This window comes from Labeo rohita, chromosome 15 (assembly GCF_022985175.1).
Source record: "Labeo rohita strain BAU-BD-2019 chromosome 15, IGBB_LRoh.1.0, whole genome shotgun sequence".
Taxonomy (NCBI): Eukaryota; Metazoa; Chordata; class Actinopteri; order Cypriniformes; family Cyprinidae; genus Labeo; species Labeo rohita.
In genome coordinates this window covers 16,169,034-16,194,264 of record NC_066883.1, presented here as the reverse complement: position 1 = coordinate 16,194,264, position 25,231 = coordinate 16,169,034, and the positions used below count along the sequence as shown (strand labels likewise).

The 25,231-nt window shown below is 40.0% G+C and overlaps 1 protein-coding gene across 2 annotated transcripts; it reads right to left on the bottom strand.

Annotated features, from left to right (window-relative positions):
- Positions 1–4,018: 4,018 nt before the first annotated feature.
- Positions 4,019–25,210, bottom strand: aldh3a1 (aldehyde dehydrogenase 3 family, member A1). Of its 2 annotated transcripts, XM_051129501.1 has the most exons (11): positions 25,006–25,210; positions 15,611–15,776; positions 15,259–15,490; positions 12,977–13,062; positions 12,689–12,897; positions 12,179–12,296; positions 11,954–12,095; positions 11,696–11,862; positions 11,507–11,606; positions 9,135–9,394; positions 4,019–4,991 (listed from the first exon to the last, which is right to left on the bottom strand). In XM_051129501.1, exons 2-10 carry the CDS (start codon positions 15,764–15,766, stop codon positions 9,135–9,137), a joined length of 1,470 nt encoding a protein of 489 aa, XP_050985458.1. In that variant the 5' UTR covers positions 15,767–15,776; positions 25,006–25,210; the 3' UTR covers positions 4,019–4,991. The 2 variants fall into 2 exon arrangements, with proteins under 2 accessions (XP_050985458.1, XP_050985459.1); XM_051129502.1 differs by lacking the exons at positions 15,611–15,776; positions 25,006–25,210 and adding an exon at positions 13,173–13,333 and having other exon boundaries at positions 15,259–15,322.
- Positions 25,211–25,231: the final 21 nt, after the last annotated feature.

Sequence of the window (25,231 nt, the reverse complement as noted above, 5' to 3'; positions counted from 1 at the left end):
TTAATCTGTAAAAATAATATCCCCTTTTTCAAACTGAGTCGTTCTCAGATGCCTGTCGTTGTTGCGTCACACTGACAGAGGCCGCTCCCACGATAGATTGACATGAGCGTCTTACCTCAGATCAGCTGTCACAGTCCAGTAACTTTCCTTGTTTTGATGCCGAAGCAGGGATGTAAGTTAGACAAGAATATCTCTGATTGAGCGATTGAGGTGTTGTGTTGCTGGATGCAATAATGAGCATAGTTGTCGTCATTTACTCCCGACATTTGAGCCGCTGAACATGCAGTGGATTACGTTTGTTTGTGAAGGGAATGCGCCTCCCGATCTACATATATCTGTCTATGTTCGCGCGAATCATTCATGATCCAGCTTCACTTACAGCAGAAGCGTGTATAAGCGTTATTTTACGAATCTTTGCGATCGCCTTTCCTTGTAATGTGGTAGTTAGGAAGTTTAGTGGCTAAACGCGGCTAAAGTTAACAAGATCGTCATTCCACAGAGAGAAGAGAGGGGCGGGGTGAGCAGAGCTCATTTGCATTTAAAGGAACAATCCCTTAGAATGAGATGATTTTTGCAGAGCTCATTTTGACAAGGTAAAAAGGGTGTTGTTTTACAAAACGATTGAGAATTTTTAATCAAAGTATATTAGAGACTAATAAAGAAACATATCAACTTGTGGAAAATGGGTATCCGATGACCCCTTTAAGATGTTTATGATTTAGAATGTATGTAAAACTGACATTGCAGACGTCTGTCAGATGTTTGTACACAGCAGATGCTTTCCAGATCAAGTGATCTTTAACAGACATCTCGCAGATGTACGTGTGCTGTGCTATCTGGGTGTTTTCCTCAGATCCAGTCTTTGAAAATTCATTCAGACACGAACAAGCACTGGGTTGCCTCATATTTTAGGTTTGCTGGCCAAAACACAGTTTTTTTTAATAAAAACTACTATAATAATAACAACAGCACAGGAACGATATCACTTTCGGAGTGTTTCTTCCAGCTGACAAAAGATTAATAGCCAATCAAAATTCTAATTGGGTTGGGGAGGGAACGCCTATGGATACAACTCATAGTATGCATTAAATTGCTGCTTGTTTACAGGAAAACCCGATCCTTGATTCTTCTTAATAAAGCTCTGCTTACAGATCATAGCGGGACAGTATGAGAAAGCAGCTCACAGCAGGAAGAGGACGTGAGGCGGAAGTAACCTGGACCAGCTGGGCCTTCACAGCCGTCTAAATATATATATCATGTGATTCCTCACAATAATGATCAAAGTAAGATTAAGATTAGGAAATTCTTCAGTCTGTCAACAAAGGCATTTTAATTGAGGGAAACGGTATTTGTACATACACAAAAGAGCAGTGGTTTCCAATTGGTGGGTCATACCAAGAAATAGGCCATACAAAAATTAAAATGTACCCACACTCATGACAATCTAGATGTAGATGCGTTTGTTTCTCTGTCGGAACAGATTTGGAGTGCAGTAGATGGGTGCCGTCAGAATTAGAGTCCAAACAGCTGATTAAAACATCACAATAATCCACAAGTAATTCACACGACTCCAGTCAATCAGTTAACCTTGAGGCAAAAAATAAAAAACCTCAAACACAATCTTTTCCAATAAAAAACAAACTCATCTACAGCTTGGATGGCCTGAGGTGAACTATGCAAGCATAGTTTTCTCATTTGCATGTTCAGATTAGATGTACATTATGGCCAATGCAAAATCTGTCTACCTGAAAGACAACCTGTTGAGCAACTGCAGTATCTGGGATGTCAAAGTTCAGCTGAGCTTGTGTGATGATATACAAGAGATTACATTTAGGGCCAGTCGATTAGTCATATGGCTCCCAACAATCTGTTAGCGAAGACAAGAAAGCAAACACAGAGGGTAAAAGTGTGTTTGTACGGCGTCGTGAATGGAAAAAGCGGGCATGGCGTGGGAGGAAGCAGTCACTTAGCGCTCACATTCATAGCCACCTAACATGCCAAGGTTAGGGGTTAATGTGTTTCCATGGAAACTGAAACACTGGAGCCGTGAGACTGAGGAGAGATTTGCCTTCGATTTCTTTCTTTCTATCTTTTTTTTTTTTTACACAGACTAGATGAGAGCACAGATGACAGAAAGCGATACATATCCAGAGGAACACATGATTGCTAAATCATAGAAGAGAATTTTTTCATTGCAAAGCTTCAAAACCAAGATCATAATGCAGTTATGATATATACATAAAAACATGTATTCATGCTGGTCTAGTAACAGTATCATTCATGCGTCTTTCCCCATTCAAGTAAATACAAAGTGTGGCATTAGTACATTTTTTAATGATTTTAAAGCTACCAAAGCTGCATTTATTTGATCAAAAATATAGTAAACATGTAATATTATTACTATTTAAAATAGCTGTTTTATATTTGAAAGTGTTTTAAAATATGATTTATTCCTATGATGCAAAGCTGAATTTTCAGCATCATTACTCAAGTTTTCAGTGTCACATGACCCTTCAGAACTCATTCTAATGTGCTGATTTAAAGCATCTGAAACATTACTCATGTTGTAAACTGGAAACAGTTATGCATTATTTTCCAGGATTCTTTGATAAATAGAACGTTCAACAAATAGGGCCTTCATAATTCAAGTTGAAGTTTATGTGAATGCGCGGTAATGAGATTCTGTGACTCCCAACGGGAATGCACACACATTGCTGCTGGATACAGCAGTCAGGCAGGAATGCATACTAGCAGTACAGCGAGTTGATGACCTCTAACAATTAAATGGCTGTCTGTGTGAACGCCCCTTCAGGCAGTAATGCATGGAACGTGGTGAACCCTGCTAAATACTGTAAATCCCACTGTCACGCTATTATCATTTCAGTGGCATTTTGTTGATCTTTACATTCCTAAACGGCAATAACAGTTTTATTTACTTAGAAATACTTGGCATTTTTGTCAATTCTGATGAGTTATCCATCACATATCAGCATTTCGCCTGTCTGACTAATGTATTGAGTTTGACAAATTACAGCAGATGTGTATATTTGCCGTCAGCTATGTTCATAAAATATATAGCTTTTTGACAGATAGATGCCTGAGGAGGAATGTCACACCAAACCCAAAGGAAATAAAGACTTGGGCTTGCAATATTGTGTTAAAATATACAATTAAATTAAACCAGTTTTAGCTCATTTATTCAAAGAAGAAAAAAACTAATTTCATAGACAGTTTAATCTACTTTATTGGTTGAGGAGTGTTTGACACTATGATTATATTTAAAGGAGTAGTTCACTTCCAGAACAAGAAATTTACAGATAATGTACTCTAATGTATCCAAGATGTTCATGTCTGTCTTTCTGTAATCGTAAAGAAATTACGTTTTTTTTTCAGGAATTATCTCCATGTAGTGGACTTCTCTGGTGCTTGCGAGTTTGAACTTCCAAAATGCAGTTTCAATGCAGCTTCAAAGGGCTCTAAATGATCCCAGTCGAGGAATAAGGGTCTTATCTAACGAAACGGTTGGTCATTTTCTAAAAAAAAAATAAAAATGTATATACTTTTTAACCTCAAATGTTTGTCTTGTTTAGCTCTGCGTGAACTCTTGTATATTTCGGTGGTACATCGGTTAGGGTACATCAAAACGCTCCCATCCCATTTCCTCTCCAACTTCAACATCGTCCTACATCGCTGCAGAAGTACTGAACCAGTGTTTATAAAGTGAACGTGCAAAGAAGATCAAACACCCCTTTTACAAAAAAAGCAATATAGGACGGTTTTGAAGTTGGTGGAGAAAATGAGATGGGAGTTTTGAACGAGATGGCAGAGTATACATGCGCATGGCAAAGCTAGACAAGACGAGCATTTGAGGTTCAAAAGTATATAAATTGTAATTTTTTTTTAGAAAATGACCGTCTGTTTCGCTATATAAGACCCTTATACCTTGGCTAGGATCGTTTTGAGCCCTTTGAAACTGCATTGAAACTACATTTTGGAAGTTCAAACTCATGGGCACCATTTAAGTCCATTATATGGAGATAATTCCTAAAATGTTTTCCTTAAAAAACATAATTTCTTTACAACTTTAAGAAAGACAGGCATCAACATCTTGGATGACAATGGGGTGAGTACATTATCTGTACATTTTTGCTCTGGAAGTGAACTACTTCTTGAAGGAGAAAATGCATGGAGCAGCAGTAGGCCTAATAATCACAAATGAATCACAAATAAAGCCAACATCCTACTGATGAAGGCGCACACAGGTCCAGGTTTTATAAGAGATGTTAAATTATAAGAGAGCGCCATCTGCTGGATATTGAGGGCAGTTGTAGATATGAATTGAAAACAGGATCAGGTCAGGCTTTTGTAATCTGTACAATTATACTGAAATGGTTACGTATTAAACTAAATCAACATCAAATACAAAATTATACAAATTAGTAACAAATTATAAAAATTCTATATTATACAGAGATTTCTGCTGTCTAATACTATAATAGATTTGATCATCATCGTATTAGACTAGACAGGACTAATATATCAAATGTTAGATAACAACTACAAAAGAAGTATAAATAGTAATTAGTAAACATTTGTTAAAATGTAGATGAAAGCTCATGTGCCAAAGCTCTGTAAAGTCCACCGCATAAAGAAGATAAGCTGGATAACAATGGAAAACAATAGCTACATTGTACTGCTACATAACAGAAATAATGCTAACTTGCCATTTAGATCTAAATGTGCAGATTCTGCACAATTTAGCAGCTTGAATTCTCTACATGAATAGAAAAACCCATGTATAAGCTTTAGTGTTTTGAAAAAGTTAAAAGAAGGAACCTTAAACACTGTTTTATATCAGAATGAGATGAATATTCAACACTTGTACAAATGATTCAAGCATTCTATATGATTTTAAAATTATTCTAAGTAGTGAAAAACTTGATGAAGAGCAGTGCAGGCTTAGGGATCTGTTGCTTCAAACTGGCATCTTCCTGTGGAAGTGGGAAGGAACACTGATTATGAACAATCATGCATTGTTTAATTACTGAAGGCTTTCCATTCCTCTAACTTGATCCAAAAGGCAGTCTGCTGGGAAATACTCATTAACCAAGCAGACAAACCGTGACAGGAAGTTCAATCGCACGCTATTCATGTATAAATCCATGACATAAAATTCATGGAATAGTATGGAATAAATGACAATGGAACATTACTTAGAATCGAATACACACCCAAAGTGGTAATGCATTTTTAAGGTTTTCTTTCCTAAAGTTGGGTGTACTCTTGGGTGTAATAACCTCCACTGAGTAAATATCTTTGAATCAACTGCCTCTGGAAGAGTGTCAGCAAATCAGAATTAAAGGAGAAGTCCACTTCCAGAACAACAATTTACAAAGAATTTACTCGATCATCCAAGATTTTAATGTTTTTCTGTCTTCAGTCATAAAGAAATTATGTTTTTTGAGGAAAACATTTCAGGATTTTTCTTCATATAATGGACTTGATTGGTGCCCCGATTTTGAACTTCCAAAATGTAGTTTAAATGCAGCTTCAAAAGGCTCTAAACAATCCCAGCTGAGGAAGAAGGGTCTTATCTAGCAAAACGATCTGTCATTTTTTTTCGAAAAATAAAAATTTGTATACTTTTACAAAAACTTGTGTAGCACAGGCTCTGGGATGTGCGTTCACAATGTTACGAATTAGTGATGGGTGAATCGTTCAAGAACGATTCGTTCATTTTAAACAAATCTTTAATGTGACTCGGGAAGAACGTGTCGTCTCGTGGAGTCTCGTTCAGTCACACATGCACAACATCCTATTAAGTTCTGGAATTAGTTCACCTGTTTCGAGTCGTTTGTTCATTTTATGAGGCTGTCACGTGATGAACAAACGACTCGAACCGGAAGATTCGAGAAATGAACTAATCAATTATTTTTCCGGCTCACACTGTATTGGTTGAACTTATAGGGCTGTCACGTGATGAATGAACGACTCAGATTAGAGGTGAGATGAGCTAATCATAGACTAAAGACAATTAACAATCAATTAATCTTGTCTGTTTCTTATAGCTGTCACGGTACGTGCTGGATAGATGAGTCGAGAGACGAGATACGATACAAATAACAATTTAATATAACTCTTAGTAGGAACAGGCAGGAACAGGCAGGAACAGAACGATAATCCACACACATCCAAATAACGTCAAGGACCGACAGCAAACTCAAATCACAAGCAGACTTATAAAGGGTGGTGATTAAGACACAGACAGGTGTAGTAAATAAACTAATCAGGACAAAATGAGGACAGGAAGAACCAAATATGGGCACAATGGGAAAAACAAACATAAACAGTCCAAATGGCACACAGAACTCTGACATTACTCCCCCCTCCCGGAAGGCGCGACCTCGCGGCGTGGAAAGGGAGTGAAAATAATAAAGTCATTGTGGGAGGAGGCTCTGGTGGCGGACGGTCTTCCGGGAGGAGGACAATAAACAAAGTCCAGGGTGGTGACGACGGAGGGAGGAGCCAGGGAGAACTCAGGAGGGACCCGGAGCAGGAGGAGCCATGCGAGACCCAGACCACAGCCATCATGACGACCCACGGTGGAGCCGACGGAGGGAGGAGCCATGGTGGAGAAAAGGCTGACGACTCCAGGGGGCGACCGACGGAGGCGGAGCCGCTGGCGGAGGAGCTGGCGGAGGAGCCCGAGGCGGAGACGGAGAGCCGAAGATCCAGGGCGACACCGAGGATCCGGAGGGCCAAGGCGGAGCCCTAGGCTCTGGCGACCGAGGCGTAGGCGGAGATCCGAAGGTCCGCGGCGGAGCCGGAGCGACAGAGGATGGAGGCTGTGCCAGAGGGAGGAAGGAGGTCCACAGAGCCGGTGGGACGGAGTGACGAGGCGCAGCCGTAGGAACAGAGTCCTGAGGTGATGAAGGGCCGACGACCGACCAGGGCGGAGCCGGAAAGACGAGGGAGCCCGGTGGAGCTGGTGGACCGATGGGCGACGATGGAGACGAGGGCGCTGAGAGCCGTGGTGAAGCCGCAGGGTCGGAGGGCTGAGGCGGAGTTCTGGACTCTGAGGCTGGAGGCGGAGATGAGGGATCCTCCAGCCCTGACGCCGATGGAAGCTGGCAGACCCGCGGCGCACCCACTGCACAGGTGGTGGGCTGAGGGTGAGCAGAGGGGCTGTCAGGGGACAGCGGTGAGCAGACAGATGTTGACATAGGCAGAAGAGGGAGGGTGGGTGGGAATTCCATACAGGCAGGCATAACGAGACAGGTAGATACTTCTGTAAAGAAGTCTATTAAATCCCCAGAGTTATTCTCTAGATCTTCCGTAGAAAAGTCAATCAAGTCCCCAGAGTTATCCTCTAGATCTTCCGTAGAAAAGTCAATCAAGTCCCCAGAGTTATCATCCAGCTCACCCCCAGCAGTGGTGCAGTGGGCAGGGCTCTCCATAGCCCTCACTTGCTCCATCTTGCACTCCCCGTCATGGTAGATGTAGCCGGCTCTCGCACCTGATCGGATGTGTAGGGCTCTGGCTCTGTGGCGATCTTTAGCTCTGTCGCTCGTGGCTCTGGCTCGTCATCCGCGGTGGGCTCGGGCTCAAACTCCGCGTGTCGGGGTGCTGGTTGGCTGGGCTCTGGGTCTTGAGTGGGGCTGGTGTCATCCTCCGCGGTCAACGAAGATCTACAGGACACCAGCACCCACTCCATGTAGTCGGCGAAGCTCTCTCGTGGACCCTCCCCGGACAGCTGCGCTTTCGTGGCGATGTTCAGTCCTGCACGGTAAAATGTGCAAAGGCTGCTGTCCGGGAAGTGTGTGAGTGGTACGAGGTGGACAAAGTCTCTAGTGTGGTCCACGAGAGAGCGATTCCCCTGCTCCAGGAGAAGGAGGAGGACAGCAGGGTTATCCATAACGAAAAACAAAAAAAACAAACACTGAGAAAAAAAAACGGAAAAAATAAAGCAGAGAAACGCCGGGGATAAACTGTAGGGTCGGTCCTTCTGTCACGGTACGTGCTGGATAGATGAGTCGAGAGACGAGATACGATACAAATAACAATTTAATATAACTCTTAGTAGGAACAGGCAGGAACAGGCAGGAACAGGCAGGAACAGAACGATAATCCACACACATCCAAATAACGTCAAGGACCGACAGCAAACTCAAATCACAAGCAGACTTATAAAGGGTGGTGATTAAGACACAGACAGGTGTAGTAAATAAACTAATCAGGACAAAATGAGGACAGGAAGAACCAAATATGGGCACAATGGGAAAAACAAACATAAACAGTCCAAATGGCACACAGAACTCTGACAATAGCATGATAGTTTTGTCTTGTTTGTAGTGTGATCAACGTTTGTGTAAGCAGTAGATGTGTTAGGGAAGTAACGCGTAACATTTTAATTATATTTTGCTAAAATGAAAAAAATGACTCAAAAAAAGATTAGTTCATTTTGCTGAACGAGACTCAAAGGTCCGAGTCGGTAAAATGATCCGAACTTCCCATCACTATTACGAATCACATATAAGTTCATCGTCTGTGTACTGAGTATGGCGAAAAACTCCATCTTATTTTCTCCTACAACTTGGTTGTAGGTTTTCTCTTACAACTTCAGAATCACCCAACATCATTGTACCTTTCTGTTTGTCAACAGTGCACTTTCTTAGTCTTTGTGCGTTCGCTTTGTAAACACTGGGTCTGTAGTTCCACCTACATTCGGCGTGACCTTTTGACATGATTCAATAGTATGTGGATGCGCATCCCAGAGCCTGTGCTACACAAGCTTTTGTGCTTAAAAAGTATATAAAAAGGCAGATAGTTTCGGTAGATAAGATCCTTCTTCCTCGGCTGGGATCGTTTAGAGCCCTTTGAAGCTGCATGTAAACTACATTTTGGAAGTTCAAAATCGGGGCACCAATCAAGTCCATTATATAAAGAAAAATAAATGAAATAAATGAAATGCTTTCCTCAAAAACCATAATTTCTTTACGACTGAGGACAGAAAGACATGAACATCTTGGATGACAAGGGGGTGAGTAAATTCTTTGTAAATTGTTGTTCTGGAAGTGAACTTCTCCTTTAAGAATTCAACAATGCCATGGTAGAAGCTGTAAAATGTTTCTTACCTATATCAGCACAACTATTAAGGCAACAAGCAGACCGACTGCCAATATGGTTGCGATGACGGCCCACACACATATGCCACTGCAGCTGCACCAGCGATGCTGCATGAAAAATTTGGCTTTGCGCAGTCGGGCTGCCGTTAGTGGAGGGTAACGGGCATCATTTAAACCTTCCATAGCAAAAGACTTGATGAGACAGGCACGATGGTGACTCAGCTGGTTGAACGTGTGTCTCCCATGATATCTGCCCATCCCACTGTTTCCTTACAGAGAAAGAGAAAAAAAAATGAGCGATTAAGACAAATGTATAATCAATATACTGTATAATTCAATATAGTTGTTTCTTCTGAGAAGGCAAGGCAGGTAGTGTCATTGGTTGAGAAAAAAATCGTAGTACAAAAATAAAACAATGGCAGATTATAAAATATAACATTAGAAAGTGGGGGAAGAGGCAATGCCTCGATTGCAGTATGACTGGATATGACTGGTTATGTTCAGCTGTGATTGGTTCGTGCGATAAATCGAGAAGAAAATCGATAAATGGGAAGACTAATAAACAACAACAAAAAAAAGTATATAACCACTTTGTTACATCAAAAGACAAAAGTCCACTTCCAGAACAAAAATTTACAGATAAAGTACTCACCTCCCTGTCATCCAAAATATTAATGTCTTTCTTTCTTCCGTCGTAAAGAAATTATGTTTTTTGAGGAAAATATTTCAGGATTTCTCTCCATGTAATAGACTTCTATGGTGCCCCCAAATTTGAACTTCCAAAATGCAGTTTAAAAGCTTCAAAGGGCTCTAAATGATCCCAGTCGAGGAATAAGGGTCTTATCTAGCAAAATGATCTGTTTTTTTTAACCTCAAACGCTAGTCTTGTCTCTGTGTGAACAGTTTTTTTTCCGGTCATGACAGTTAGAGTACGTCTAAATACTCCCATCTCATTTTCTCCTCCAACTTCAAAATCGTCCTACATCGCTGCAGGAGTATGAACCCAGAGTTGAACATGCAAAGAAGATCAAACACCCTTTACAAAAAATGTAAATGTAAAACAGCGATGTAGGACAACTTTGATGTTGGAGGAGAAAATGGGACGGGAGTTTTTAGACGTACCCTAAGTGTTGTGAACTGAAAAAAAAAAAAAAACCAAGACAAGACGAGCGTTTGAGGTTAAGAAGTATATAAATTGTAATTTTTTTCTAAAAATATAACCGATCATTTCACTAGATAAGACCCTTATTCCTCAGCTGGGATCATTTGAGCCCTTTGAAGCTGCATTTAAACTGCATTTTGGAAGATCAAATTTGGGGGCACCATAGAAGTCCACTATATGGAGAGAAATCCTGAAATGTTTTCCTCGAAAAACATAATTTCTTTATGACTGAAGGAAGAAAGACATGAACATCTTGGATGACAAAGGGGTGAGTACATTATATGTAAATTTTTGTTCTGGGAGTGAACTAATTAAAAATGAACCTTTAAAATGGCATGAAAACATGATCTGTGGGAGTTTTTAGTGAGTGATCAGCTTGATGAAATTGAATTGGATGACTTCTGATGACCCGAAAAATTCAATAATAGTTAAAAGTGAACTACTAATAAGAATAGCTGAACATAAGTTCACAAATAAAATCTGTGACCTTGGACCACAAAACTAGTCATATGGGTCAATTTTTTGAAAATGATATTTATACATCATCTGAAAGCTGAATAAATCATTTTTAAATAAATTATTTGAATAAAATTGAATAAATAAACTTTCCATTGATGTATGGTTTGTTAGGATAGGACAATATTTGGCCTGGAATCTGAAATGTGCGGTTGCAAAAATATCAAAATAAAAAATAAATAAAAAATTAAGTCTTGATATATTTACAGTAGGAAATTTACAAAATATCTCCATGGAACATGATGTTTACCAAATATGACTTTTGTCATTTAAAAAAAATCGATTTTCACCCATACAATGCATTTTTGGCTATTGCTACAAATATACCCATGCTACCTATGACTGGTTTTGTGGTCCAGGGTAACATATACTGTTTAAATTGTTACTGCCTTGAGTTATTATTTTGGAATAAATAAAATCTCAGCTGTATAGCGCAAACTTAAAGATTTATTTTTTAGCATTTTGCCTTTACTACGGACAAGACAGATCAGAAAGGACAGGAAGCGAAGCGGAGAGAGATGGGGGGTGAGATCTGGAAAGGTCCTCGAGTCGGGATTCGAACACGGGACGTCCAGAGCACAACAACGCTATAGTCGGCGCATTGCCCACAAGGCTATCGGTGCCGACTTAGTGCAAATTTAACCGTACAATTATTTTACCATTACTTGTCTTGATTGTCTTTGAATGTTATTGGTTGGCTTACCCACACCTCCAAAAGGTAAAGTATCGACAGTGTAGTGCATCAAAACATCATTTACAGTCACTCCTCCACTGGTGGTTTCAGTTAACATTCGCTTTATCACCTAAATTGAACAAAAGTTCAATTATACATATTGAAGTTTAATTAAGATTTTAATTTCTACCTTAGAAACACAGATAATCAAAAGAATACCGTTTTATCAGAGGAAAACACATAGAGCGCCAATGGCTTTTCTCTTGCGTTGATAAAGTTTATAGCCTCACTCAAATCATTAACAGTGATGATAGGCAACAGCGGTCCAAAGATTTCTTCTTGCATGATTTTGAAGTGGGGTAAAACATCTTTCAGAACCGTAGGAGCTGGAGGGGGAAAAAAAATGATATTTTTGACTTCCTAAACTCAACTGATTAAACTCAGGCCTTTATTATTGGCAATAAAAGTCGTCCCTACCTATGTAACACTGTGAGCGATCACTTTCTCCTCCAAGGGCAATAGTGCATTCATTCATTAGAGCCAATACTCTGTCAAAGTGACGTGTGTTAATGATTCGGCAATAATCCGGAGAGCTTTTAGGATCCTTTTGGTAGAACTCCTGAAATTAGTTAAGATTCGACGTCATGTCTTACTACCAATGTGAACATGGACTACAATTAAAAAAATAAATAAAGTACATACCAGTAGCGTTTTTTGAATCTCTTCAATTATCCTGTCCTGGATGCTTGGCTCACACAGAATGTAGTCAGGTGCAATGCATGTCTGGCCACAATTTGCAAACTTCCCCCAGGTTATTCGTCTGATATAACGACATTAGGAAATCGGTTATTTCATCTGATAAGTTTCCCAAACTTTAAATTATTTTAAGAGACTCAAAAGGGTTTTAAGTCCTAAAGTCTGAAGATGAAAATTCTGTCATCATTTACTCAGTTTCATGAAGAGATTCATGTGGATTAATTGATTGGGTCTTTCATGTGGATTATTTTTCATTCAGTTAAAGTCAGTGGGGTCCAAAATTATACTGAATCCCATTGATTTATTTTGCATAGACAAAATCAACCTTGAGACATCCTACAAAAAATCAAATCTTCTTTTGTTTTGCACTGAATTAGAAAACCAAACAGGTTTAAAGTAAATAATGCATTTTCAGTTTTGCCTGAATTAACCCTTTAACATAAAACTGTATACTACCTGCATGCCACAGCAATGTCACAGTTCTTGTCAATATAACAGGGGCTTTTCCCACCCAGTTCTAAAGTCACCGGCGTGAGATGACGAGCAGCTGCCTCCATAACCAGTTTCCCCACCGTGCTGCTCCCGGTGTAGAAGATGTGGTCGAAACGTTGCTTCAGCAGCTCCTGGGTCTCTGGAATCCCTCCTGTCACCACTTGATACATCTCCTAAAATGATCCAAAAGTTTGGCAAGCTGTTTTCAAAAACGCTGAGACTGAATTATAGAAACAAAATAAGTTTATGCACCTTATCCAGATACAGAGGAAGCAGTTCTTTCATAAGCCTAGCAGAGTGCTCACTCAGCTCTGATGGTTTCACCACAGCTGCATTGCCTAAATAACAAAAGGAAGTGTGAAAACAGTGTAGCTAAAATCTAATTTTCTGTTGGTGATGCTCCTTATGGATTAGTTTACTCCTGAATTCAATTTCCTGATTTACTCACCCCCATTTCATCCAAGATGGTCATGTCTTTTCTTCTTCAGTCAAAAAGAAATTACGTTTTTTGAGGAAAACATTTCAGGATTTTTCTCCATATAGTGGACTTCAATGGGGATCAGTGGGTTGAAGGTCCAAATTGCAGTTTCAATGCAGCTTCAAAGGGCTCTACACAATCACAGCCAAGAAATATGATTCTTAGTAGCAAACGGTTGGTCATTTTCTCCAAAAAATGTACATATACTTTTTAACCACAAATGCTTGCCTAGCACTAGCTCTGCAATACACATCTACGAAGTTGGAAAGGTCACACGTGGTTAGTTCCGGTTCAAAAAGGGATGGACTTCAAATCATCCGACATCGTTTTACCTATTTTTGTAAAGGGTGTTTGACTTTCTTTGCATGCTTGCTTTGTAAACACTGAGTCGGTACTTCTGCCTACGTCAAGTGTGACCTTTCCAACGTGAGTATGTAATGGTGAACATGATGTGCACAAGAAGAGCATTTGTGGTTAAAAAATATATAATTTTTTTTTCTTTTTTAGAAATTGACAGATTGTTTCGCTAGATAAGACCTGTATTCCTCAGGATCATGCAGAGCTCTTTGAAGCTGCATTTAAACTGAAATTTGGGCTTTCAACCCACTCAGGCCATTCCGTGTCAAATCAACCAAATTTCAAAAACTTCCGCGGCTCAAATTTTTGATTTTGCAAATATTTTTAGAAATATTTCAAAGAAAGATAGACATGTATAGTGATGAAAGCCAAAATATTAAATGTCATGGATGGATATTTGCTGAGCAATCCACTATTTTGTAGAGGGGCGGGGGGTCAAAATGGCAATTTTCACCTGAGATTCAGAGCCAAATTACAAGGGGGTAAAAATGACTTCAGAAAGATGGCAGCATCATGTTATTTTTACACAGAGATTGGTAGGCTTGTTGGTAAAATCTGTTAATGTTTTCATTCTTTGTTGCATTATGTGCCAATGGTGACCATTCAAAAATGGGGAAACAGCACTTTTAAAGTTTTTTCTCTAAAGTTTGCATGCCTATAACTCAAGAAGAAAGATATCTTAATGCCCTTTTAGATATTGGGTCTTATAAACTTTAGACATTTGGTTTTCAAACACTGAAAGTGGGTCATATTTAACAATGTGAATATGGAGCCTCATCGAGATCCCCATATCTCTGGGACTGAACAATGTAGGGCCTTGAAAATGAAGATTCTGTAAGAAAAGTTTATGAAGAGCTAGAATCTAAAATCATATTGCGATATCTTTAATACTGTTTGAGTTATAGGCAAGCAAACTTTAGAAAAAGAATATTTATGGCACTCAGGTATGTTCAATACAGTTGTTATGACAGAAGGAATTTAGATAAATCTCTAGTTTCAACATTATTTGTGCTTCTTCAAAACAAAAGAAATATCATATTTTTCCAAAGTGACCCACATCTGGTTTTTGACCACTGAAAACTATTTTCTCCTGGAGCCATATTGAAATTTCAATATCTCTAGAACCGAACCATGTAGGACCTTAAAAATGAAGATGCCAAAAGGAAAGTTTGTTAAGACCCAATATCTAAAAGGGCATTAAAATATCTTTCATACTTCTTGAGTTACTGGCATGAAAACTTTAGAGAAAAAACTTGAAAAGTGCTGTTCCCCCATTTGTAAATGGTCACCATTGGCACATAATGCAAGAAAGATCGCTAAAGTTAACAGATTTACTAACAGGCCTACCAATCTCTGTGTAAAAATAACATTATGATGCTGCCAGCTTTCTGAAGTCCCTTGCAATTTGGCTCTGAATTTCAGGTGAAAATAGTGGATTACTCAGTAAATATTCATCCATGACATTTAATATTTTGGCTTTCATCAGTATACATGTTTATCTTTCTTCAGATAAAATATTAGCAAAATCAGAAATTTGAGCCAGGGACCTCTGGCTGAGTTGACACAGAATGACCCATTAGATAAAATCAAATCCTGCTCAACATTTTCCTCTTGTTGTAAGTAGTTTACACTGTGGAAGTAGCATGGCTGAACACAAGTTTTTATGTTTGCTGTAATTAGTAAAAAAAAATCCCACTACCAGCTGCAATAGCGCCAACCAGGGGCTGCAGGATCATGGCCCAAGGGTAGTTCCAGGTTCCTATTATCAGCACGACACCCAGAGGTTCAGGCTTTATGTAAACATCATCAAGTGCGCTGTTGAGATTCTTCTTCACAGGCTGAGGAGCTGCCCAGTCCACCATGTCCCTCTCTGCCACCTTGATGTCATTCTCGATGCTGATCAGCTCAAAGAGTGAAGTGTTATACATACTCTGTTGGATGATGGTGACAATAACGATTTAGTGACTTCAATGACTTCATAGACAATAAATAAAACATTCAGTGGCAATAGCTGTTCAGGAAAACATTGATCCATCAAAATGCTGCCGTACCCTGTTGAGGTCTTGTTTTAGAGCTTGTTCAATGTCCCCTTGCCGTTCGGTGATGAGGCGGAGCAGGGCTCTGAGCTGCTGTTTTCTGTACTGCAGGGGTCTGGATCTGCCTGACTGGAAGACCTCCCTCAACCCATCCACAACCTGTTTCTCCATCTGTACAGGCCTGAATTATATATTTCCAGAAGGTTCAAACACTCACTGATGCTCCAGAAAGAAAAACCATGCATTAGAGCCGGGGGGTGAAAACTTTTGGAATTTGAAGATCAGGGTAAATTTAACTTATTTTGTCTTCTGGGAAACATGTAAGTATCTTCTGTAGCCTCTGAAGGGCGATACTAAATGGAAGAAATATGATATTTAGGCAAAATAAGAAAAACGTACACATCTCCATTCTGTTCAAAAGTTTTCACCCCTTGGTTCTTAATGCCCCGTTTTCCCTTAAGTGATCATTTGAAACTTCTGTAATAGTTGCAAATGAGTCCCTCAGTTGTCCTCGGTGTGAAAATATGGATCTCAAAATCATACAGTCATTGTTGGAAAGGGTTCAAATACACAAAAATGCTAGAAAACCAAAGATTTGCTGTGTGGAAGACTGCAAAGAACTGAAAGACAAGGGTTTGTGGTTTCAAGAGGATTTTTTCAAGAAGTGACCAAAGCTGAGGGCATTTCAATACTGATACTATGTTGCGTGTTCTATACATCTAAATAAAAATATGGACAGTTGTTGATCAATTATTTAATTTTTCTAGAAAAAAAATTGTATATTATATTCATGAATATGTGGTCATTAACTCATATAAAAATGGTGACCTTTATTTATTTATTTATTTATACTCTGACTAATACTATAAAATTTATTGATAAAAATACTTCATGAAAAATCTTTGCTCATGGTGAACTTTATTTCTGATTTTATCTCTTACCAGCTTGGCCTTTCTTTCCTATTAATGTGTGACTAACAGATAAGCTACTTGTGAATCGTTCTGCCATTCATTATCAAGCTTTGTGGGTACAGAAATGTTGTAGTTGAGATACCATAAGATAAATCATTTAGATTTTGGCCATTCATTCTGGTGCTGTGCTTTCTTTTACTTAACCCAGTCAATAGTATGTAGGGTAAAGTTCGAAAAAATAAAGCTATTTGCTTGTGTTTCAAAATGAGACAACCACCAAATTATAAACTGGACCAGGTTTGTTGGTGCTCCCAGCTTAGATCACTCAATTGGTGATCTAAATTTTGTTACAAATAAAAAAAAGAAATTTGCATAATATTGAGATGACACATACATTGTATGTTGTTAAATGCTTTCTTTATAAATGTAAAAATGTATACAAATTTGTTCTTTGCAAATGGAAACTGCACAGTACGCACCATCTTTTTTGCCATTGTAGCTTTGGAAAAGTTTGCGAAAGGATGTGTTTATAATTGACAAAATTGTTCCGATGTTGATGAAAATCTCTGGTTAAAAATGACAACCATATTACAAATGAGACATACTGAATGTCTCATTTGTAATATTCTATTAATTGATTGTAGTATTCTATTACAATTCTATTAAATTTTAAATGCACAAATGTATATTTTTCAACAAAATACCATATTTTATATAGCTTTCAAAGAAAACTATCTGTTATTCAGCTTTGTATTAATAGGAAAACTATAAAGTATATTCATGTATGGTCTATTGTTGTAAGGCATTTGTATAATGAGCAACAAGGCTAAGTGAATATTTTTATAGTTATGTATTCTTAATATAAAAAATTACTGGCCAGTGGTTCACGATGGATACTATTTGGTCGCCTAGTATGGAATTTGGTAGGATATGCCAGTGATTCACTCACATGCCCAATGAAATGAAATACATGTTTTTTCTGAAATACTTTGAAATTGAAATATTAAAAGATTACTCCAGTTCCAGAATAAAAATTTCCTGATAATTTACTCATCCCCTTGTCATCCAAGATATTCATGTCTTTCTTTCTTCAGTCACAAAGAAATTGAGTTTTTTGAGGAAAACATTCTAGGATTTTTCTCCATATAGTGGACAAATTGAAGGTTAAAAGTACAATTTCAATGCAGCTTCAAAGGGCTCTAAATAATCTTAGCTGAGAAATATAGGTCTTATCTAGCTAAATGATCTGTAATTTTCTTAAAAAATAATACTTTTGAACCACAAATGCTAGTCTTGTGTAGCTCTGTGGTGCGCATGCGTACTCTGTGCACTCCGGTTCAAGACAGTTAGGGTATGTCGAAAAACTCCCATATTCTCCAACTTCAAAATCATGACATGCATTTTATGCTGTTAAATGCTTTCTTTATAAATGTAAAAATGTATAAATTTGTTCTTTGCAAATGGAAACACAGTACGCACCATCTTTTTTGTCATTGTAGCTTTGGAAAAGTTTGTGAAAGGATGTGTTTATGATTGACAAAACTCCCATCTTCTCCGACTTCAAAATCGTCCTACATCGCAGTTTTACCTTTTATTGTAAATGGCGTTTAACCTTCTTTGTACGCTCACTCTGTAAACACTGGGGCGTTACTTCTGCAGTGATGTAGGATGATTTTGAAGTTGGAGGAGAAAATGAAATAAGAGTTTTTTGACATACTCTAACTGTATTGAACCGGAGTGCACAGAGTACGCATGTGCATCACAGAGCTAGAAAGACGAGCATTTGAGGTTAAAAAGTATATAAATTGTAGTTTTTTTTGACTAAATAACCAATCGTTTCTCTAGATAACACCCTTATTTCTCGGCTGGGAAACTGCATTTTTAACCTTTAATCCATTGAGCACCACGTAAGTCCACCATATGGAGAAAAATCCTGAAATGTTTTTCTCAAAAAAAAAAAAAAAAAAAACATAATTTTTTTGTGATAGAAGAAAGAAAAACATGAACATCTTGGATGACATGGGGGTGAGTAAATTATCAGGATTTTTTTTTTTTATTATACATATTTTTTTATTGTATTGTATTTTTTTTACTCTTGGTCACCACAATTGTATTACTTTATAAGACCTGGCAGAAACACTACACAATAAAGTAAGTTAAATTTTAATTAACTTATCTAACCATTGGCAACTAACAAAAATGACAACTGACATGTTTACATTAATTGCCTTCATATGAAACAGAGTAAGTTAAACCTGATCAATAAAAGAGCATTTAAATATGATATGCATCAAATATTGTGGTTGTATGTGTATTATGACATGTTTCATGGCGTTTTTACACTGACATTATCAAGGAAAGATCAACAGCTGTGGTCATGTGACCGTTTACCACTCAGTTTGTTGTTGTTTTTTTTTTTTTTTTGACTAAATAACCGAAACTGCATTTTTAACCTTTAATCCACTGAGCACCACTTAAGTCCACTATATGGAGAAAAATCCTGGAATGTTTTTCCTCAAAAAAACGTAATTTTTTTGTGACAGAAGAAAGAAAAAGAGTAAAATCTTTCCGTGCCATGGGCATATGCCACTCCATATGTCACCGCTACATGCGCATGGCACTGGCAGCTGCCACTCGACCTGTCACTGTTATATGCGCGTGGCACTACACGTCACCGCTAGATGCAGTGTTGGGGAGTAACTAGTTACATGTAACGGAATTACGTAATTTAATTACAAAATAAATGTAATTGTAATTAGTTACAGTTACCGAGAAAAAATATGTAATTAAATTAGTTACTTTTAAAAAATGCCAGTGATTACAAAGGGGATTACATCCGAATTTTTTCACACACCCACCCCCACTTACAGATTTAATTGACTTCTTTTAAATTGCATTGACTGCTCTAAAATGAGACACCAATGTTTCAATGTTTTTAGGACACAGAACAGGACACATGCTTATTCGATAACTGTTTTATTTCCTATTTGGGTTTATGCATAAACTTTATTTTTTAAGATTTTTTTTTCCAAGGCATTGTTAGATGCTAGTGTTTTCTGTCATAACTATGCAAACATTTGATTTCAAATCCAGTATCATAGCTATTTCTTGTTATAATGTTATTTATATTATGATCTTGTTATGACATATAGCACAACTGGGCTCATGGTGACCCGAGTTCGATTCCCCTCTTGGTTAGCCTTTGCCGATCCCGCTCCCGTCTCTCCTCCCAGCTCTTTCCTGTTATCTCTCTACTGTCCTATCACAATAAAAGGCATAAAAAGCCCAAAAATATAAGTTAAAAAAAAAAAGTCAGTGCTATATGCTTGATAAATTTTCTTGGCGGAAGCTTTGCGTTTTGTTAGCTAATAAAATATTAAAGCTTAATTCATTATTATGTGGACAATTTCTTAATTCTGTCATCCTGGTATCGTGGACTTGCTCTATTGTTTCATACAAACACAGCTGCTGCCATTTTTTTTTTTTTTTTTTTTTTTTTGTACATTGTAATGGATTATAAGATAACTAACAAACTAGTACTACTACTTAATTATTTATGTGGTGAAATGTTGTGTAAGAAAACTGGTATGACTGCACTGTATCCCTAAAATGTCTAGTTTGAACTTGCCGTTTGCTAGCAACTGATTTCTTCATGGAAGCTTTGCGTTCAAATATTTCAACTCAGATCAGTGTTTCGTGTCTAATAATTTTGACACAAAACATCTAATAATCTATCAAGCAGCTGTGTAATAAGAGGGATAATGTACATTCAGTCAGTTGCTATCGCAAAATAAAGATGTATATTATCCCTTAGTTATAATATGTGATTCTTAATTGAAGTGATAAAGGATTTTGAAGGTCTGACAGTAATCGGTGTTGAACGCTACTGTAAGGCTAACTCTGCCTGGTTTAAATGTTTCAAAATGATTAACAGTTGAAAAAATTAGAAATTTAGAAAAGTAATCAAAAAGTAATTAAAAGTAGTAAGATACATTACTTTAATAATGTAATTGAAAAGTTACACTACTTATTACATTTTAAATCAAGTAACTTGTAATCTGTAACCTATTACATTTCCAAAGTAACCTTCCCAACACTGGCTAGATGCACATGGCACTGGCAGCTGCCACTCGACATTTTACCGCTACATGAGCATGGCACTCAACTCGCACGGCCATAGGCGCATGGCACGTTTTGAAACTTTGATTTCACGTTCAAATTTTATTTTAATTTTGTATAAATAAAAAAAATAAAAATAAATAAAAACAACTTAACTCTTCACAGATAAAGTCAAATATCAAATATACAGACTAAAAAATATGTGTGACTGACACCACTCGGAAGGGGACATGTTTGGTTCACTTAATTTTGTCATGGCCACGAAATATTAATTCGTGGGTACGTCATATTACGACAAGATCACCTACGTCTCAGATACACCTAACCCTACCTGATACTTTATTCAAACTTTTGGATTATTTCCTTCATTTTTTATTTTTCGAGTCGTTCGAGTCAAAAACACTAGTTGTTCGCTTACCACTTACGCCACTAGAAAAGAGCTTAAACAGCCGTCTTTTGCAATGTTGTCACATTAGTAGGTAATATACATACATAATAAAAAGCACCAGACTACAGAAAATGACATATACTTAATTAATTTTTTGGGGGGGAGGACCCACCCACATTTATTTTGCTTCCGACGCCGCTGTATTAACAACATATTATCACGCTGAGTTAATATGACATTCCCACGAGTTAATATCTCATGGCCACGAGAAAGCTAAGTGAACAGAACATGTCACCTCGCGGTCAACTACGTTTAGATTAAGAGGCGTCAGTCACACATATTTTTAGTCTGTATGTTTTCTTTATCTGTGAAGAGTTTTGCTTTTTATGTCTAGTATGTCACTGATAACATGCAAAGCAAAATTAAAATAAAACTTGAACGTAAAATTAAAGTTTCATAAAGTGAGCCGAGTCGAGTGCCATGCGTATTAAAACGGTGACATGTCGAGTGGGAGCTGCCAGTACCTTGCGCATGTAGCGGTGACGTCGAGTGGGAGCTGCCAGTACCTTGCGCATGTAGCGGTGACATGTTGAGTGGCATGCACACATGGCCGTGCCGGGTCCAGTGCCATGCACATAATAACAGTGACAGGTCGAGTGGCAGCTGCCAGTGCCATGCGCATGTAGCGGTGACATGTCGAGTGGGAGCTGCCAGTATCTTGCACATGTAGCGGTGACATATTGAATGGCATGTGCACATGGCCGTGCCGGGTCCAGTGCCATGCACATAATAACAGTGACATGTCGAGTGGGAGCTGCCAGTACCTTGCGCATGTAGCGGTGACATGTCGAGTGGGAGCTGCCAGTATCTTGCACATGTAGCGGTGACATGTCGAGTGGGAGCTGCCAGTACCTTGCGCATGTAGCGGTGACGTCGAGTGGGAGCTGCCAGTACCTTGCGCATGTAGCAGTGACATGTCGAGTGGGAGCTGCCAGTACCTTGTGCATGTAGCGGTGACATGTTGAGTGGGAGCTGCCAGTACCTTGCGCATGTAGCGGTGACATGTCGAGTGGGAGCTGCCAGTACCTTGCGCATGTAGCGGTGACATGTTGAATGGCATGTGCACATGGCCGTGCCGGGTCCAGTGCCATGCACATAATAACAGTGACATGTTGAGTGGGAGCTGCCAGTACCTTGCGCATGTAGCGGTGACATGTCGAGTGGGAGCTGCCAGTATCTTGCACATGTAGCGGTGACATGTTGAATGGCATGTGCACATGGCCGTGCCGGGTCCAGTGCCATGCACATAATAACAGTGACATGTCGAGTGGGAGCTGCCAGTACCTTGCGCATGTAGCGGTGACATGTCGAGTGGGAGCTGCCAGTATCTTGCGCATGTAGCGGTGACATGTCGAGTGGGAGCTGCCAGTACCTTGCGCATGTAGCGGTGACGTCGAGTGGGAGCTGCCAGTACCTTGCGCATGTAGCGGTGACATGTTGAGTGGGAGCTGCCAGTACCTTGCGCATGTAGCGGTGACATGTTGAGTGGGAGCTGCCAGTACCTTGCGCATGTAGCGGTGACATGTTGAGTGGGAGCTGCCAGTACCTTGCGCATGTAGCGGTGACGTCGAGTGGGAGCTGCCAGTACCTTGCGCATGTAGCGGTGACATGTTGAGTGGGAGCTGCCAGTACCTTGCGCATGTAGCGGTGACATGTTGAGTGGGAGCTGCCAGTACCTTGCGCATGTAGCGGTGACATGTTGAGTGGGAGCTGCCAGTACCTTGCGCATGTAGCGGTGACATGTTGAGTGGGAGCTGCCAGTACCTTGCGCATGTAGCGGTGACGTCGAGTGGGAGCTGCCAGTACCTTGCGCATGTAGCGGTGACATGTTGAGTGGGAGCTGCTAGTACCTTGCGCATGTAGCGGTGACATGTCGAGTGGGAGCTGCCAGTACCTTGCGCATGTAGCGGTGACATGTTGAGTGGGAGCTGCCAGTACCTTGCGCATGTAGCGGTGACATGTCGAGAGGGAGCTGCCAGTATCTTGCGCATGTAGCGGTGACATGTCGAGTGGGAGCTGCCAGTACCTTGCGCATGTAGCGGTGACGTCGAGTGGGAGCTGCCAGTACCTTGCGCATGTAGCGGTGACATGTTGAGTGGGAGCTGCCAGTACCTTGCGCATGTAGCGGTGACATGTCGAGTGGGAGCTGCCAGTACCTTGCGCATGTAGCGGTGACATGTCGAGTGGGAGCTGCCAGTACCTTGCGCATGTAGCGGTGACATGTTGAGTGGCATGCACACATGGCCGTGCCGGGTCCAGTGCCATGCACATAACAACAGTGACAGGTCGAGTGGCAGCTGCCAGTGCCATGCGCATGTAGCGGTGACATGTCGAGTGGGAGCTGCCAGTACCTTGCGCATGTAGCGGTGACGTCGAGTGGGAGCTGCCAGTACCTTGCGCATGTAGCGGTGACGTCGAGTGGGAGCTGCCAGTACCTTGCGCATGTAGCGGTGACATGTCGAGTGGGAGCTGCCAGTACCTTGCGCATGTAGCGGTGACGTCGAGTGGGAGCTGCCAGTACCTTGCGCATGTAGCGGTGACATGTCGAGTGGCAGCTGCCAGTACCTTGCGCATGTAGCGGTGACATGTTGAGTGGCATGCGCACATGGCCATGCCAGGTCCAGTGCCATGCACATAATAACAGTGACAGGTCGAGTGGCAGCTGCCAGTGCCATGCACATGTAGCAGTGACATGTCGAGTGGGAGCTGCCAGTACCTTGCGCATGTAGCGGTGACATGTCGAGTGGCATGCGCACATGGCCGTGCCGGGTCCAGTGCCATGCACATAATAACAGTGACAGGTCGAGTGACAGCTGCCAGTGCCATGCACATGTAGCAGTGACATGTCGAGTGGGAGCTGCCAGTACCTTGCGCATGTAGCGGTGACATGTCGAGTGGCATGCGCACATGGCCATGCCGGGTCCAGTGCCATGCACATAATAACAGTGACAGGTCGAGTGACAGCTGCCAGTGCCATGCACATGTAGCAGTGACATGTCGAGTGGGAGCTGCCAGTACCTTGCGCATGTAGCGGTGACATGTCGAGTGGCATGCGCACATGGCCGTGCCGGGTCCAGTGCCATGCACATAATAACAGTGACAGGTCGAGTGGGAGCTGCCAGTACCTTGTGCATGTAGCGGTGACATGTCGAGTGGCATGCCCGTGGCACGGAAAGATTTTACTCTTGTTGGAAAAACATGAACATCTTGGATGACAATGGGGTGAGCAAATTATCAGGAAGTTTTTTATTATTATTATTATTTTTTTTTATTACTCCTGGTCACCACAATTGTATTACTTTATAAGACCTGGCAGAAACACTACACAATAAAGTAAGTTACATTTTAATTAACTAAGCATTGGCAACTAAAAAAAAAGACAACCGACGTGTTTACATTAATTGCGTTCATGATTTATATGAAACAGAGTCTAATCCATAAAAGAGCGTTTAAATATATGCATCAAATATTGTAGTTGTATGTGTATTATGACATGTTTCATGGCGTTTTTACAGACATTATTAGGGAACTATCGACAGATGTGGTCATGTGACCGTTTAGCACTCACGAACAAACCTTCACCCAAAAAAAAAAAAAAAAAATCAAAACAATGTGCACTTTAATTCACAATTGACAGCTCGGCTTAATACACCAATACGTCTTTTAGACTCTTCAAACTTAAAAGTTGGTCACAAGTGTTACCGCTGGCAATAAATGAGTTTAAAACTAGCTGCACGTTTATGGAGATTACAACAACAACAACAACAACATCATCTTCTTTTCACCAGACTAAAAGCACCGTTTGTTCATGGTTAGACACAGTCGACCGCCTCACACAGCAAATGTATATAACATTCGAAAATCTGTTTGTAAAAGCCATGGAAACATTCGGGAATTATATGAACGCAGTTCACATCTTGTCTAATACTTACGCGAAATCGTTTGTGAAGGTTTAGAATAGCGGAACGCTTCGCAGCTCCAGTGCCGTGACGTCGCGGAACATCAGAACCAAACAACCGCGTTTATCATAACGTTCATCAGAGGGCGGCGCATCGGTACGGCTAAACCTACAGGACATACGTCCATTTACCATGAAACATCTGCTCTATAAAGTAGAGCTACAAAAGTGGGTGTAACACAGGCGATGGTGTTTATTCT

Excerpts from the sequence above, each read along its gene's own strand:
- aldh3a1 (XM_051129501.1), bottom strand. The coding sequence starts at position 15,766 with ATGGAGAAACAGGTTGTGGATGGGTTGAGGGAGGTCTTCCAGTCAGGC. Across the intron at positions 12,096-12,178 it reads AGATTCAAAAAACGCTACTG|GAGTTCTACCAAAAGGATCC; the intron begins GTATGTACTTTA and ends AACTAATTTCAG. Across the intron at positions 9,395-11,506 it reads TTTACCTTTTGGAGGTGTGG|GAAACAGTGGGATGGGCAGA; the intron begins GTAAGCCAACCA and ends TTTCTCTGTAAG.